This window comes from Leptidea sinapis, chromosome 43, assembly GCF_905404315.1.
Source record: "Leptidea sinapis chromosome 43, ilLepSina1.1, whole genome shotgun sequence".
NCBI classification, from domain to species: domain Eukaryota; kingdom Metazoa; phylum Arthropoda; class Insecta; order Lepidoptera; family Pieridae; genus Leptidea; species Leptidea sinapis.
Genome location: NC_066307.1, coordinates 7,145,176 through 7,163,042, shown reverse-complemented (window position 1 = coordinate 7,163,042; position 17,867 = coordinate 7,145,176). Strand labels below are relative to the sequence as shown.

The window sequence follows — 17,867 nt, the reverse complement described above, 5'->3', positions numbered from 1 at the left end:
AATACATATTATAGTCATATTTGAAGTCGATATATTTTTATTTTATTATGCAATCTCAACCTTATTCCACTTTTTAATTTATATCGCAGTCGTCCCTGAAACTATTTATCATATTATGCTGAACGAAAATAAATATTTACTTTTACTAACAGATAGCTCAGAAGGTATATAATTAGTTTTGTTTTTTTTGAAGTGATACCTTCACTTCTAGGATTAATACAGAAATAAAAATTTAAAATAAAATTTTATGAACGATGCGGGACTCAAACCCACAACCTCTCGCGTTCCGTGCGATTGCACTTCCAACTGAGCTAACCGTTCGAGTGACGTATCGTCATAAAATTTTATATTATGCTTTATTCAACTCTCAGGTTGTGGCTTCATCTACAGACTCTACTTAATAATAAGCATACAAGATATACGATACTTCACTCAAACGGTTAGCTCAGTTGGAAGAGCACTCGCACGGTACGCGAGAGGTCGTGGGTTCGACTCCCACATCGTTCATAAGATATTGTTTAAAAAAATAGGTATATAATATTAGTAGTAATGTATACTATTTTTATTCATGAAAGTGTGTAAAATCAAATTTATTAATCAAATTATGAGACACGAGTAGTTGTTGAATAGTTATTTATATAAAAAGTCATAAAAGAAATAGAAAACGTAATAATTATTTTCCAGAATTCAGTTTTTGTATGAAACGGAATATATTTTTTACATAGTCAGAGCTTTACAATTTATTTAATACTGTTTAATTTCGACATTGACAAACAAAAAAATATTTGTTAACTAAAACCATGAAAAATTTCATTATATTCAGTCCATCTGTTCTGGTAGACAACATCGATATATAAAACAAAGTTGAGGTCCGGACAGCAGTTATCCTGAACATTACTTAAAAGTTTTTTCATTTATTCGTAAAAAATTACGTAAACTAACATAACCGAACTAACATAACACATAGAAAAGTTCCAGATGTGGTTACTGAACCACTACTACTACGAAGTCCTCCTAAGCTACTGAGCTTAGGAGGACTTCAGTGACACACACGAAGAAGACAAACTATGTGACTAAAGATAGGGAAAGCCCCTTTGAATTTGACCAAATGAGTGGCACAATCTGAAATCCAGTGGGAGGCTACTTTGCACAGGATGCCGGATAGAATATGGGTACCACAAAGGTGCCTATTTCTGCCGTGAAACAGTGTGTAGTGTGTGAAGTAGCTAGTGAAATTACTCGGCAAATGAGACTTAACATCTTATGTCAAGGTGACGATCGCAATTGTAGTGCCGCTCAGAATTTTCTGAATCATCAGAAGAACGTCCCGCTCGTCTCGTTCCGTATTTTCAAAAATCATAAAAAATAAAAATCCAGTAAAGTAAACTACTGCTAAAAAGTAACTTAAACTTATTAATTATTTACTTTTTTACCCAATACGTAAAGTAATCTATCACACCATATAATATCTAAGTATTAATAAAATGATAAGGATTAATATCGTATTTGTGTAAATGTTTTATAATTTCCAAGTTATTAAAGTATTAAAATGGATATAGTATGTTATGCTTAAAAGATAGACATATGCCATAGCGGAATTTTCTATAGAAGTATATACCTACTAGCTGACCCAGCAAACGTTGTATTGCCGATATTAAAATCGCGATACAAAAGTAACTGTTCATCGTAGATGGGTGAAGATTGAAGTTGTATGTATTTTTAATGCTGACTCATAATCAAACAAATTAAAAAAAAATGTCAAAAAAATTAAAAAAAAAACCCTAACATTTGGGTGATGAAAAATAGATGTTATCCGATCCTCAGACCTACCGAATATGCACTCAAAATTTTATGAGAATAGGTCAAGCCGTTTCGAAGGAGTTCAAAGTTTGACACCATGATACGAGAATTTTATATATTAGAAGACACAATTCCACCATACATTATTTTGTTCTATCTCAAAGTGTTAAGGCAGGGTTTTCGTTGAAAGCTCCCAGACGGATTATTTATAATATCATTAATGTAGATAAATATGCGTACAAAAACTTAACAAATCATCCTCGAGAACCATGCTATCCATTGGTATAAGCGGCATGAAAATCAGTGCAGTAGTTTTTAAGATTATCGCGAACAGACAGACAGACGCGGCGGAGTACTTTGTTTTATAATATGTAGTGTATTGTATTCATTCATGACACAACAACACACGGTAAAATAGACAGGTTTACAAAAAAACATAGAAAATTTCACAAAATAGACAGCTCTCAGAATATTTAGAATTAAAATTAGGATAAACTATTGATTTTTTTTTTGTTTTTTATGTAAATAAGGGACGAGACGAGCAGGACGTTCAGCTGATGGTAATTGATACGCCCTGCCCATTACAATGCAGTGCCGCTCAGGATTCTTGAAAGACCCAAATATTCTGAGCGGCACTACAACTGCGCTCGTAACCTTAAGACATAAGATGCTAAGTCTCATTTGCCCAGTAATGTCATTAGCTACGGCGCCCTTCATACCGAAACACAGTAATGCTTACACATTACTGCTTCACGGCAGAAATAGGCGCCGTTGTGGTTGTCAGTATGTCGTTTCATAACTCAGCCCGAACGGATTGACCGTTAGTCTAATAGTGTAATAAAAAATAATAATAAACATAGTTAAATAAATGAAAAACAAAATGATTTTTGCTAGACGTAATATAGAAAAGCAATTTAAAGTAATTTTATATTATAAATTAATATGAACCGGCATAGTAACAGAAGACGTTTATTGATAACCACTTATACATAATTTAAAAAGCCTCTTATTGACCTCGACATCCAAACCATAACTTGATTTAAATCAATCTGTGATATGATAACATATTTAAATAAATTTAAAGTGCTAACCGTGCGGTTGTATCGAAAATCAGTCGTATTTAGTAAGATTAATTCTTTGTATTCTAATTCTAGTCTCATTTTCAATTAACGAAATTCGTTTCAAAATTGTTGTAATAAATCGCGCGCCTATTGTTTAAACTCTTTAAAGGATAAATGTCAGTGTCAAAGGTTTATACCTCGTTACAAAGAGCTTACGCGCAGAGTTCGTAGCCGCACTATCATTGTACTCAACGACATGGCAACGCGTGCTTGCGTGCTCCTCGCAATATGCGCAGGCGCATTCGCGCGTGACTGCATAGAACTTACACTTTCCGATCGCCAACAAAACATCCTCACAGATTCGCTTTTCAACGGGACGATCGTTTTAACTGCTAATAATGAAACGTATATTGAAAGTGCGAAATACGATTTTCTCGAATTGTGGGATGCGTTCCCGAAAATTGTTGTTCCCGTCAATGGAACTAGTGAACAGTGTCGCCGGGACAGTCAGATGTTTCTGGACAGCTTGGATCGATTGGAGCTATGGGCCCTCAAAAGTAAATATATAATTTATTTATTTGTTTCTAATTATAAGAGGGACGAGAGGATGAAAGTCTTCGTAATGGTAAGTGACACCCTTCCTAACACAGTGCAGCTTAGAATTATTGAATATTCAATATGCCTGTCTTCCTGAAAGATAAGCTATTAAGTCCTAGTATCCCAGTTATTTCAGTAGTTACTCTTTCTCCATATTCTATATACAATTGCCTTGCGGCTTGTTAAGTACTTACTAATTTTTTTTTAATCCTAAAAATGTCATGTTTGCAGGTTAAGTAGTGTTTAAAAAATGTAAAATGCTTGCAAGAAATGTATCATTATATAGTTTATATTTAAAAATTACAATTTTATATTAGCAACTAAAGAATACAAAGTATAACTTTGTGTTTAAAAACCATTCTAACAGTCAAATTTAACCCAAATAAAATACCAAGCGTATTACATAATCATAAAATCTAGCCACATTATTTGAAGATTAAATCTTTAATACGTATTTCATAGACACCATCATCATCATCATCATCAGCCGGAAGACGTTTACTGCTGGACAAAGGCCTCCCCCAAAGATCTCCGTGACGATCGGTCCTGCGCTGCCCTCATCCAACGTATTCCGGCGATCTTTACCAGATCGTCGGTCGATCTTGTTAATCTTTTTTTTATCTATTCATAGATATAATATTCAATAATTATATTTTATTAATTAATATTGAATCATCACAGAAAAAATTAATATCTCTTCTATAATTTATAAAAAAAAAAACAAGATTATTTTTATATATCAAACCAAGCATTACATTTTTTATATTATAAAAAGTGTTGAAGTTAAGAAGTGTTGAGAAGGTATAAAAGAAGAAGGTAATCTTTGCCTGTAAGACGTTCATTAACAAAATCTTTCACAATATGATTATTTTGGCAAGAAATATTTCTTTTGACATTTTGTTTTTCTCCGCATTACTTATTCTAACATACGGTGGTCAGTTTGCTGTCTCTATCTCAGAAATTATTTAAATGTACGTTACTATCGTTGATACAAGGAAGAACTTGAGAAAACAAATGATTGTCGAGGAGACTAGAATTAGGTCATCATTACTAATCATTAACAATCTAGTTTTAATTACGAGGAAATTATTACAAAAGAAGCGACAGTAATCACTAGATTACGAGTTTTTAATGAAGTTAATGATGATTCCAATGATGGTTTGTTTTTCCTTTAAATTATTGCATTCACATTTGTGTATAATTAAATTAAACATTCATTTGCATTATATATAACTTCAAAAAAATTAACGAAAACCTACAGACTTCAAAAAAACTTTTCCAATACAATAGATATAATATGCACTAAAAAAAATAATTGTGTATTATTATACAATCTATTTAATGAATCTAATTCTAATAAACAATATTGTTATTTTAAAATAAAAAAAGAATTATCATAATCGGTTCACCTAGTTGAGAGTTCTGAGGTGACAAACATAAAAAAAACATATCGACGCATTGAGACCCTCCTCCTTTTTTGAAGTCGGTTGATGAACAAAAATAAAAAAAAAAACATCAAATTTCTAAAAAATAATCTATACTAATATTATAAAGCTGCAGTGTTTGTTTGTTTGTTTGAAGGCGCTAATCTCTGGTACTACTGGTCCGATTTGAATGAATCTTTCAGTGTTAGGTAGTCCATTTATCGAGGAAGGCTATGTTTTTTTTTTCAAAATTAGGGATCCGTAATAAAATTGCTATTTTGTAACACAAGGTGTAAAATCGAAAACCTATTTTTGCGTGCGCTGCAAAAACTATTGACAATAGAACAAAATGATGTACAGGCTATAATATAGGCAATATTTTATTACTTATAAAACTATCGCGCGAATTATACTTTATATGGCAAAACAACGTTTGCCGGGTCAGCTAGTCTTATTATATAATATAACTGTTGTACTTTCATTGACTACTTTGGCCAAGAAAAAGAGTAATCGTTTGTACATCTATTCCATTACAAAAAATATAACATTAAATAATTAAGCTTATAATATATGCTTACATATAAACTACGTATATCTTTATATTTATATTTCTTGTGTGCGTGTGTATGTCACTGAACCCCTTTTAGACGGCTGGATCGATTTTGATGATTTTTTTGTTTGTTTCAGTGAATTTGAGATTGGTTTAGATTCTGAATTCCGTCCATATAATATAATTCTCCTGCTCATGTGTATGTTAGTGAACTCCTCCTAACGGCTGCACCGATTTTTCAAATTTAAGACGTGTGTACAGGACAACGTCTGTTGGGTCCACTAGTCGTCTTATAGATTCGCTAAATTCCGAATTATTTTTTGTTTGCAAATCCATCAAAACAATACTTTACCACCATAGGTATATCAAATATAACAGTCATACAAGGGCACTCGTCTCCCGAGGGATAGGCAGAGATTAGGGACATCTATTTACTAAGATCCTGATTTACTGATGACGACACATACAGCCTAGTAGTTATTGATCTTGCCTGCTGAGATACAGGTCTGGGCTTCGAATGTCGTGTAAACATTTATATGATGGATGTATGTTTCAGAGTCATGTATGTTTATATGTATTTATTGTGTATTGTATTAAATACATCGTTGTATTGCACCCATTCTACAGACTATGTCTAGTTTTCGGCTTATACTATTACTAATACTGTCTGGTTTCTTCCACTTGCATAAAATCTTTCATACATGCTCCAGAGACGCGTTGCTGGCTTTTAAGACGTAAGTAAGTAAGACAGTATGCTATTTTTAACTTCCATCCTGTTTGTCCGCGATGAATTCGTAAGCTAATAAACCGATTGCAATCAAATTTTGCACATTGTGTGCAGTTTGATCCAACTTGAGAGATAGGATAGTATTTATTTCGATTTGTGATCCTTAATACTTTTTAATTTCAAATTTTATTTCTCTATGAATAATTCTATGAGGTAAAGAGATGATTTCATTGCAAGAACAGGGGAAAACGAAGTAATGATTGTAATTATTTCTTCTTCTTCTTCTTCATCGGATTACTCTTGACAGAGTAGTCGTGGTCACGTCGAACGACGAACGATTCTACGCCAGTTATCCCTAGCTGTTGCTTCTCTGGCACATGTGTTGAGAGGAGTGTTGGTTGTGTGATGAAATGATTTCTTGAAACATCTACATATTTCGTTATTACCAAAAGAGTGTTTTTCATATTTTACATGGAATTTTGTATATAAATGCATTTGTTTAAGTGAAGCGAACCACAGCGGTCACCAGCATAATATATAACTAGCTGACCCGACAGACGTTGTTCTGTTAATAATAAAAAAAAATCTTGTGGGTGGATTATCGTAAAATCCGTTCTTAGCTGACCTCTACTCGACGAAAGGAGTATTCCTACCAAATTTCAAGTCTCTACTACTCTACTCTCTAGTTCCAGAGATATCGTGATGAGTGACTATATACGTGGAAATCTCTTATATATATAAAGTATATATTATATATAAATAAATTCGTTTTATTTCGATTTGGGACACATAATTATTTTTATTTCCAATATTTGTTTTGTATAGACATATTTTCTATGAGAGAATTTATTGACGCACGGTTTGTCAGTTCTGCTGTGAAACAATTATTATAATAACAGGGAGCATACGCTACGAAATAATTCTTGATGTTTTTGAAATATTATTGGCAAATTCCTATAAAGCAGTATTATTTCTATTACCTACAGAGCAACGTATATATATATATATATATATATATATATATATGAAATAGATACGATATGTTATACATTAACTGATTACTCACCAAAAACGAACGATATATTATGAAGCATAATAAATAGACCAATCTTATAGTACTAAAATAAAAATGTCTAAATGTCTAATATGGTTTTATGTTTATAGTTTATTTAAATAGTATATATATATATATATATATATATATAGTTTATGTATATAATATAAAATTCTCGTGTCATGGTGTTAAACTTTGAACTTCTCCGAAACGGCTTGACCGATTCTCATGAAATTTTGATTGCATATTGGGTAGTTCTGAGAATCGGCCAACATCTATTTTTCATTCCCCTAAATGTTAAGGGTGGTCTACACGATTTTGTTTTTAAATTTTTTTGACGTTTATTTTAAATTTGTTTGATTATGAGTCAGCATTAAAAATACATACATCTTCAAATTTTCACCCATCTACGATCAACAGTTACTTTTGTATCGCAATTATAATATCGGCAATACAACGTTCGCTGGGTCAGCTAGTAGTATATATAATTTTATTTTATACAGTTTATATTACACAAATTAAATTTGAAATCAAAACTTATGAATGATGCGGGACTCGATCCCGCAACCTCTTGGGTTCCGCATCGTTCATAAATTTAGTTTGTGTAATTAATCCCAGAAATGAGGTTTATCACTTTAAAAAACAAAAAATTTATCAATTTTACGCGTGACACACACACAGATTTTCTTTTGCCTACATTCGGTTGTTTGACCTCTGCGACTAAACTTCGTCTTGTTGTTTCTATGCAATTCGATCGGAATTTTTACCCAATTTTATATTTTAATTAACTTTAACCTTTTAAATAGCATCAATGCAAAATGGCAAAAACAATATTTTATCGTCTTGCCAAATCAAAAATTATACCTAGGTATGTTTCGTTGCCTTTGCAGTCTACGTTCTCAAGGGAACTGAGGTTGACAGGAATCGATAAGGTTATTGTTGTAACTGACAAGTTTAGCGTCATTTAATATCTAAGTGGTGTAATTTGATAAATGGTAGATTGTTTTGGTAAAACTGATTGACTAACGGCCGTTCCTAATATTCAGTCTATGTCTTACTTGAGATAAAAATCGTAACTATCGTTGAATTTTCTGTCCTAATAAACTTATCGAGGGTAACTCATCTTATCCGTGGACGCAGTCTGTCAATGGAACGACGCATAGCTTACCAGCGATATAAAGTTTGTATGGAAATTGAAATTCACGCGTACCAATATGAGGCGATAAGAATGACTTATCGAGTATATTGGGACAGCTTCAGATTATTGACAGCTAATTACTGACAGTAGAAGGTAGTAAATTATCTCTATCTGTAGATAGTATATTGGGAACGGCCGCTAGTGTCGTCCTGTGGTTTAAATTTAATTAAATTGTTTTTTAAATAAGAGATAATTGAATCATTTAGCCTTTTGTTTGGTTTTATACGTTTTGTAAGCTGGTCCTTATGACATGGGCTAGATATAAAAATAAAGGCTGTATTACCAGTGGGAGGTTCCTTTGTACAGGATGCCGGCTAGATTATGGGTACCACAACGGCGCCTATTTCTGCCGTGAAGCAGTAATGCGTAAACATTATTGTGTTTCGGTCTGAAGGGTGCCGTAGCTAGTGAAACTACTGAGGAAACGATACTTAACTTCTTCTGTCTCTAGGTGACGAGCGCAATTGTAGTGCTGCTCAGAATTTTTGGGGTTATTCAAGAATCACAAGAAGAAAAGAAAGGCAAATGGGCGTATCAATTACCATTAGCTGAACGTCCTGCTCGTCTCGTCCCTTATTTTCATTAAAAAGGTTCAAATTCAAATTTAAATATTTTATTCGAAATAGTATTCTCTTTTTAAATTCGTTGCAATATAGTTTGTAATATCGTACAATAAAATGTATTATAAAATAGTCTGAACTCTCAGGCTATTAAAAACATTATAATTTAAATTTTTTAATTAATAAATAAACAACTCTTCGCTTCATTCAGTCTGTGTAATAATTAAGAAAATCATTTATGTTGTAGTACTTTACCATACAAACGATTTTTAAAAATTATTTTCTTTTGGTAGCACATTTGTTTCGTACATTTTCTGAGATTAGGTTGAAATAGCACCACAATTCATATAGCAAAGTAAAATTCTATCATTTTGATCTTAGATAATTAATACGTCTAGATTTACAGCGGTTTTCAATAATCTATCTATCCCTAGCTTAACTTACTAGAGGTAAGATAAATCTATCCTTTTACGCTTACTTACATTTCAATAACCTATTGACATAAAGCATTGGACTATAACTATACTGGACATAACCTGTGACATAACCTGTGACATAACTATGGATACATAAGATCTTGTGTGTTACCGTTTAGTGACAAGTAACGTGTATCCGTAACTAGAGATACGTTATTGAAAACGGCTGTTAGAGTCTCTTGTTGTTAGACAACCGATATAAACAGGCCAGGAATATTATTTTTCATTTCTCATACTCGGAAAGTAATGTTGTCTTGATCTGATTATTGGGTGGAAAATGCTGCTTCCCTCCATAGAGAGGGTAAAACTCACACAAATTACTTTCCACCTAAGGGCCGGAATGAACTTCAAAATTAGAACTGCTTTCAGCTGTGAAGAGTTTTATGTAAAAAAAAAAAAAACAAAATAAAAAAAAGCTGCGGCGATGTGACGTTCTAAACAGCCAGTGTGAACTTAGTTCCATATTTAAAATTTAAAAAGTCGACATAAATTGGCGGGATACTAATCTGTGCTTAGATAAACAACTAGTTTTATTTTCCTCATATTCGAAATGAAAAGTAGAGTGTTTAACTCGGGTAAAAGTATCAATTCCTACTCGGACTATAGCCGACTTCGCTGCGCTCGGGCGTCTAAATACCTCGGGAATTAATTCTTTCAAACCTCCGTTAACAATATACTATTAGTGTGCGTGACAAGCTACGTCTTACACGCGATTTCTATGACACTGTGTTAGTGTTCGTGCATTGCTCAAAATAATGGTTAGTTTTCACAGCTTTTATAGTCTATCTAGACATATTAATAATCTAAGATTTTGATAGTATAAAAAACTATAATGATTTAATTTATTTGCATTTTTTTTAATTTTTTCTATGTAATACAATATTATGTCAAATTGAATACTAAGGTTACTCGTTGGTAAGTCATGTCGGTGATAGTATTCATTTGAGTCGCTCAGACCTTGCTAGCAATTTATTTGAGCGTAGATATCTTAAGGTCAACGGCCAGTTTACGTGGCATTACTTAAAATGCCTGAATCGTATGTGCCTTTAATCGCTGAGTACATTATTTTGTTGACCGTACTATATAGGACACAGATGTTGTCAATGACATCAGTGGCACTTCATCTTCACTATCAGATAAATGTAGCTCCAATTTTTAATTTTTTATGGATGGAATCCATTGAGAATCTTCCACGATATCATCGCTTGCAAACGACAAAATGGCATATAAGTCTGTTGATGTAGGTTGAGCGGACGGTGATAACGACACAACAAAATATTGACTGTTCTTGTGAAATGAATTTTTTGAATCTTTTTTTTATGAAAATAAGGGACGAGACGAGCAGGACGTTCAGCTGATGGCAATTGACACGCCCTGCCCATTACAATGAAGTGCCGCTCAGGATTCTTGAAAAACCCAAAAATTCTGAGCGGCATTACAATTACGCATCTCATTTGCCCAGTAATCGTTGTTCACTAGCACCCTTTGGACCGAAGCACAGTAATTTTTATACATTACTGCTTCGTGGTAGAAATAGGCGCCGTCGTGGTACCCATAATCAAGCTGGCATCCCGTGCGAAGGAGCCTTCCACTGGTTCTTTAGCGGCGTTGAGCACTTTTCTTGAAATGAGTATTAAATGTAAAACTCGCGTCAGGACACGTGGCCTGATCAAAAATTCGTAAGACAGTCATTGAAATTATGGATGAAAGATACTTCTGAACTAATTATAGTTCGGCTATTTCAACTTAATGATCATACGGTTATTGGAACATTGGTTGAATCATTGTGAGTGTCGAGGGATCGAATCTCAGCCGTGAAATATTAAAATATTATAATAGGGATTAGTTAACCTTCATAGAAGTGGGAGAAGTTAACCAACATCGAAGTGAATGTGCTGCGAAATGTGATGATTTCAAAGAAAGCTGTAGTTTTTTTATGAGAGAAATTGACAAGAGCGTCGAGACGTCCACCTGACGGTAAGTATGCCCTGCCCATAACAATGCGAAATCATTTGATTCGATTCTTGATTGAACTCAATATATTCTTCATAACTTTTTATGAAACAATTTGATGCAGCATTAACATATATTGGATGCAGCACCTTCCAAACTAATTTATTATGTATATTACAGCCATTGTAAAATACTCTATTTGATTGAAAGGAGTGGCCGTTGAGTTTCTTATATAGTTCTTCTCACGAGCTCAACTTTTTACGAAAATATGGTAAATTTAAAAGAAATATTTATAGTGACGATTCAAACGCGCTTAGTTTAAGCCTAATTGAATAAAGTTTATTTGACTTTGACTTTGGACTTAAAGATACTATCGTCTCTAATACAAATGGTAGAAATATGTTTATATCACCAATTTTCTCCAGTTTAGATTTTCAGTAACAGCCCCTGGCGCATCTGCCATCAATATTGGCAATAATTTAGTAATTTAAAAGAAATATTTGTAGTGACGATTCAAAAGTTTAAGCCTAATTTAATAAAGTTTGTTTGACTTTGACTTTCCTACAGTCATAATCATTCACCTTCGCACGACACGCCACAAGTTAGGATATCATCCCCACCATCTGGATGTGTGGCGGTCCTCCACAGTGCGGTTTTCAAGGAGCTTTCTTCCTCGTACTACGAAGCTGTGGAATGAGCTTCCTTGTGCGGTGTTTCCGGGACGATACGACATGGGTACCTTCAATAAAAGCGCGTACACCTTCCTTAAAGGCCGGCAACGCTCTTGTGATTCCTCTGGTATTGCAAGAGAGTGTGGGCGGCGGTGATCACTTAACACCAGGTGACCCGTACGCTCGTTTGTCCTCCTATTCCATAAAAAAAAACAAGTAGGTCGAAATTAGCTTGAACAAACATTGCCTAAGTAACTGTTATCATTTTATTAGACACTAACAGTCCACTAATTATTGTGATACAATCTTTTTCATGCAAATATAAACCTAACAATTTTTATGATTTAAAAAAAATATCAACAAATTTGTTCATAATTCAATTTGTCGATGGTACGCTGCTCTACTTTACTTACGTTACTGTCATTAATATGATGAATCGTAAAATGTAGTGTATAATTTCTTTATTACGAATTCAATTTGGCTTTAGCATTGATTTTTACATAATATGAGATAAATTAAACACTAAAAGCTTGTTTTAGAAAGTGTAAAGGACGGCCTTGACCTCCTTGCATGACATAATTACAACGCTAAAGAATTATATTTCACGGTCATGAATTACGATGAATGCATATATTACATAAAGAATTATAATGTAAGTTAGTATGTGTCCTAATTTATATAATATTAATCAGAGTAGGAAAGATTTAGTAGGATGAACGTCAAAAAACTCTCACCCATTCGAAATAGTATGCTTCAGACCTGAGAAGAACGGACGCAAGAAACTTAGCAGTCTTTTCTTCTGTTTAGTTACAATATATTATGTAATATCGTACACTAAAATTTATTATTACATAGCCTAAGAGCGTTCGTTTCATTCCCAGTCGGTATCATTCGACTTTACCACACAAACAATTTAAAAGTTTTTTTTTTTGATTTGATAACACATTTGTTTTGTACATTTTCTGGGATCATGGTGTAAAAGCATATACATCTAGCAAATTCTTTAGTGTGCTAATGAACATAAAGAACGAATAATAAATCACGAATTTATTGAAATGCAACAGTCAAAACATTTATTTCTTTAAATGAAAATTGATTCTCTAGGACATTTGCAGCTTCATCCTTTTACAAATTATTTTAATTATAATGTATGTAAAGTGATGAACAAAAATATTCAATGCCTTACACGAGCAAATAAAGAAAATGAATTTAATTAATAAATTAAAAAACACAATAGTTTTCGATCAATAGATCCACACACACACACTAAATAAAGGTATTATGCGAACCTCAATTTATGAACGATTATAAAAATATATACAACAAATTAAATATTAAAGATAACCTCAATTTTAAAAACATGAAGCAGAGTTTCTAATACCAACCAAGCAACTATCGCCTCCCTCGACCATATTTTAGGAACGACCCGCCCCATGATACCGCCACAAGCATGGCATAGCAAGGTATAAAAAAAATCAAATCGAAGTCCACCCCTGCCTTCCCCTCAGGAATCGTGATAGTGTGTATGTATATAATTTGAGTTGTAATTTAAGTTAAATAGATGATATTATAATAAATAATATTCATTCATAATATAAAATTTACTTTACGTATAAAATTTTATATTGCTTATAATGAATTTCAAAATGGAGGAAAGGAAATCGAATACCGAACACATCCCTATTAGGTGCTACGATCATGTAAATGGTTAAATAAACTTTGATGGTTATTACGCATAATGGTGTACCTTCGTGCCTATGAAAGCTTTCAAACACAAACTTAAAAATGATTTGAAATCGATGTATGAATGTTAATCGTTGCAAGCGGAAAAGATGCTGGAATAATCTTAGGGTAACAACAATGATATTATGTTAAAATATGTAAACACGTTATAAATAACCGCAAATGTGTTCGGAGCAACACTGGAATATTGAAAACTATAGGGACTTAATAAAAAAAATATTTTAAAAACAACCGCCTTCGAAAACTCTATTCCAAAACAATAGATATAATGTGCACTTTCATCATCAATCTAATTAATTAATCTAATTCTAGTTACGATTATTGTTATTTTGTTTTTTATTTTAATAGTTTTTAGTGCGTATTATAATTATATTAATGGAATAGTGCTTTTGAAGTCGGTTGTTTTTTTGTTAAAAATTTCTATTTTATGATTTTTAGTGAATTTGCACACTAACAATTTGTCTAAATATGTGTATATACAAAAAATTTCAATGCAGCAATGAACGTAAGTGCTCTGCAATTTAATTGCAGACAGTTAGAAATTCTGCCACAGATCGCACCCTTACTGTAAGTCGTTAAGGAGTCCCATTGATCATCATATTCGACTAAGACAATAACTTGACCATAACTATGTTATGGTAGATGAATTAAATATCCGGATAGCATAAAAAAGATTCGGCCTAGTATCGTATATAAGAATCATCGAAATCGGTTAGCGCGATATTGAGTTATTCTTAAATTTATCTTCCACTTTGCTATACGTATGTATAGTAAATTTAAACTTTTATGGTTTCCTCATGGATGACATTGTCAGATCAGATCAGATAAAATTATCAAAATCGGTTCACCAGTCGAAAGTTTTGAGGTAACAAACATAAAAAAAAACGAACATACCGATGAATTGAGAACCTCCTCCTTTTGATGTCTCTTGTAACACTACCACCGCTTTTGAAACAAATGGCGCTCTGAGAGAGAAGAAGCGGCCCAGCATTCTTTTTGCGCTCTTTTTAATAAAATATACAATATTGTACTGTCATTGTTATAGCTATAAAATAATCATAATCTAGTCCCAAGCTGTCCGATCGCTTAGATATTTAGCTGTGGAGTAGTAGGATTTACGACAGAGCTATTTTTTTATTAAAACATTTAAATGTTTACATAGATAATGCCTGAACAATGACTGGGACTTTGTTATAAAAGTGTACACATTTACCCTTAAATATTGTATCTTATGAAGCCTACTAGAATTAGTAACAAGCAATCCCTTATTTCTAGTGTTATTATAATGAAAATCACTATCTAGAGCAAAAAGGTGACGATTTTTGTGAACATATATTAAATTTTCATAAATATACTGACAATAAACAGTTATAATATTTATTTCTTTAAATTTTTTCTTGGAGTGACTGTCTGTAACCAAACTAATTTGTATCAACAAGAGCTCTCTTTAAAATCTATAACAGATTAACAGACCAAAGTTTGTCTTGTATATATCTAATAATTATCCCTACCAATAATATTATAAATATGAATGTGTAGTTAGTTTGTTACGCATTTCAGTGCAGCTACTGAACCGATTTTGAGGTTCAGGAGCTTGCTAAGGGATATATTTATCTACATTGGGATAAATTTACGGAAAAATTAATGATTCCCGAGAGATTGTTGAAAAACTGAAATTCCCGTCGACGAGCTATAACTATTCATATAATATGTTGGGAACGGGAGCGAAAACAGGAACCGGAACTGGAATAGGACATGTCCTATTCCAATAGTCAAATTATCTCATAAGATAATGTTCAATTCATTACTTGCTTATTATTTTTAAAAACCCTTTATCTACGTGAACGAGTCGCGGGCATCAGCTAGTATAAATTTGGAAAGAAGCAAGCAACACGTGGCTTAAAAACATTCACTCAAATAAATATTTTAGTAGCATACAACTGACTGTAGGTACAATTTAGTCCGAGGCAGTTCTGCCAGCAATCCCATGTGTCTCGCAAAAGGCAAATCTTACAAGTACTGTTCTGTTCCGGTTTGTACATGACAATATGACATTCCAACTTCCAAAATGTCAAGGCTACGAGCGCAATGCAACATTACCGTAGTCGTTTTATTTTATGAAATTGAGGGACCAGACGAGCAGGACGTTCAGCTGATGGTAATTGATACGCCCTGCCCATTACAATGGAGTACCGCTCAGGATTCTTGAAAAACCCAAAAACTCTGAGCGGCTCTACAATTGCGCTCGTCACCTTGAGACATAAGATGTTAAGTCTCATTTGCTCAGTAATTTCACTAGCTACGGCGCACTTCAAACCGAAACACAGTAATTCTTACACACTACTGCTTCACGGCAGGGATAGGCACCGTTGTGGTGCCCATAATCTAGCCGGCATCCTGTGCAAAGGAGCCTTCCACTGGTAAATGAACTGTTGTGTAAATGAACTGAATTGCCTCACTATTTCTGTAGACGAGTTTTATCCTTGGATTCCATAAAACAGGTCCTTCTACTTTAAGAAACATAAGTCGTAGTATCCTCAATACCTATTATATTAAGTTATGAAGAATCCTGTTTCTCATAGACATTGTAGTATGTAGGTAAGTTAAATGCAATGTAATTTATGATTAAGCTCATCTCATTTGCTTGACTGTCTTATTTGTATTGTTAATACATAAGTGTTTCTTAGTCAAAAATATTCCGGTTAAGTAATAACCAACATATCAGAAAACCTTCTCCGAAACACGCTGCGTTTTATGGTACAAGTATTATTCCGATCCTTTCTGCAGTTTTCGCTCTATAACCGAACAAAATAGGGGCTGCATTCCGGGAGTGCCGGCAGAAGTGAAAAATTTAACGTAACGTTATGCATTTTTGAATGTTTTGGAATGGTTAGGGAATAATTTCCGGACCGGATCGTCCGGGCGAACCGTCGGACGCGGTTCGGTACCCGACCATATTCGATGGTATAACGCATTGTCCATCGCACAAATTTATTATTATTACCGTCCGGACCGTACCGAGTACGACGCCGGACTATTTGTTTTATTATGTTAAAGTAGGACAAACTAACTTGGTGTTAAGTATTCACCGCCGCCCATACTATTTTGCAACACCAGAGGAATCACACGAGCGTCGCCGGCCTTTAAAGAAGGTGAAAGTCCTTTTTTTGAAGTGTCGAATCGTCCCGGAAACACCGCACAAGGAAGCTCATTCCACAGCTTTGTAGTACGAGGAAGAAAGCCCCTTTAAAATCGCACTGTGGAGGATGCCACACATGCAATTGGTGCGAGGCACCCACCCACGCCCATCGGACCGTCCGATAGTCCGGCCGGACCAAATCACAGGAGAGGAGACCATGTCTTATGCTTTTAGTAATTATATTTAATTTCTTATTCACCTTTTCCAAAATATACCTAAAATTCACGACAGAATGGTCTCTGCACTAAAAAAGTAACAAATGAGATGCTATTGGAAGATGATCACATTTAGCAATTATAGTTCTGTTGTTGTTAAGTACTTCACGTTCTAGTCGCCATAAACCTGTGGGTATAAATATCATTTAGGGGTATGAAAAATTTATATTGGCCAATTCTCAGACCTATATACACACAAATTTTCAAACAAATTGCTTTAGGCGTTTCGGAGGACTTTGGTAACAAACACCGGGACACGAGAATTTTATATATTAGATAATAAATGTTATTTTCTTTAAAAACAATAAAGAAAAGTTTTATTTTATAAAATAATCGTGTTGTCACACACCGGTTGCTTTTTTTATGGAAACTTCGATGTACGATTCTTGCATATGTCTTTTTTACATCAAAACGGTCTCACCAAACCCATCTGAGTCTTATAAATAAATCAAAGCTAATCTGAATTCAGCTCACTCTCCGTTCTCAATACGAATCACGTCAATGTCAAGTCGACATTTCGCATTCACTGCAGCTGCTCTTTGTAACGTAATGGACATTTCACCACACGCGACGTAAGGAGGTTCATCGAAACTTGCTACTGACATTCGGGTGACCGTGAACCAGTAGGCTGTGTCGTTG

General features: G+C 33.7%; 1 protein-coding gene and 1 non-coding gene across 2 annotated transcripts in view; both read left to right on the top strand.

The window, feature by feature from the left end:
• The first annotated feature begins 434 nt into the window (after positions 1 to 434).
• Positions 435 to 507, top strand: Trnat-ggu (transfer RNA threonine (anticodon GGU)). The gene has a single exon. It is a non-coding gene; the product is annotated as a tRNA-Thr (tRNA).
• Positions 508 to 3,079: 2,572 nt separating this feature from the next.
• LOC126976958 (nose resistant to fluoxetine protein 6-like) overlaps positions 3,080 to 17,867 on the top strand; it is a 90,010-nt gene continuing 75,222 nt past the window's right edge. The window contains exon 1 of the mRNA XM_050825571.1: positions 3,080 to 3,418. Within this exon, the coding sequence (XP_050681528.1) occupies positions 3,118 to 3,418 (301 nt within the window). The 5' untranslated portion in view covers positions 3,080 to 3,117. The remainder of the gene's footprint in view (positions 3,419 to 17,867) is intronic.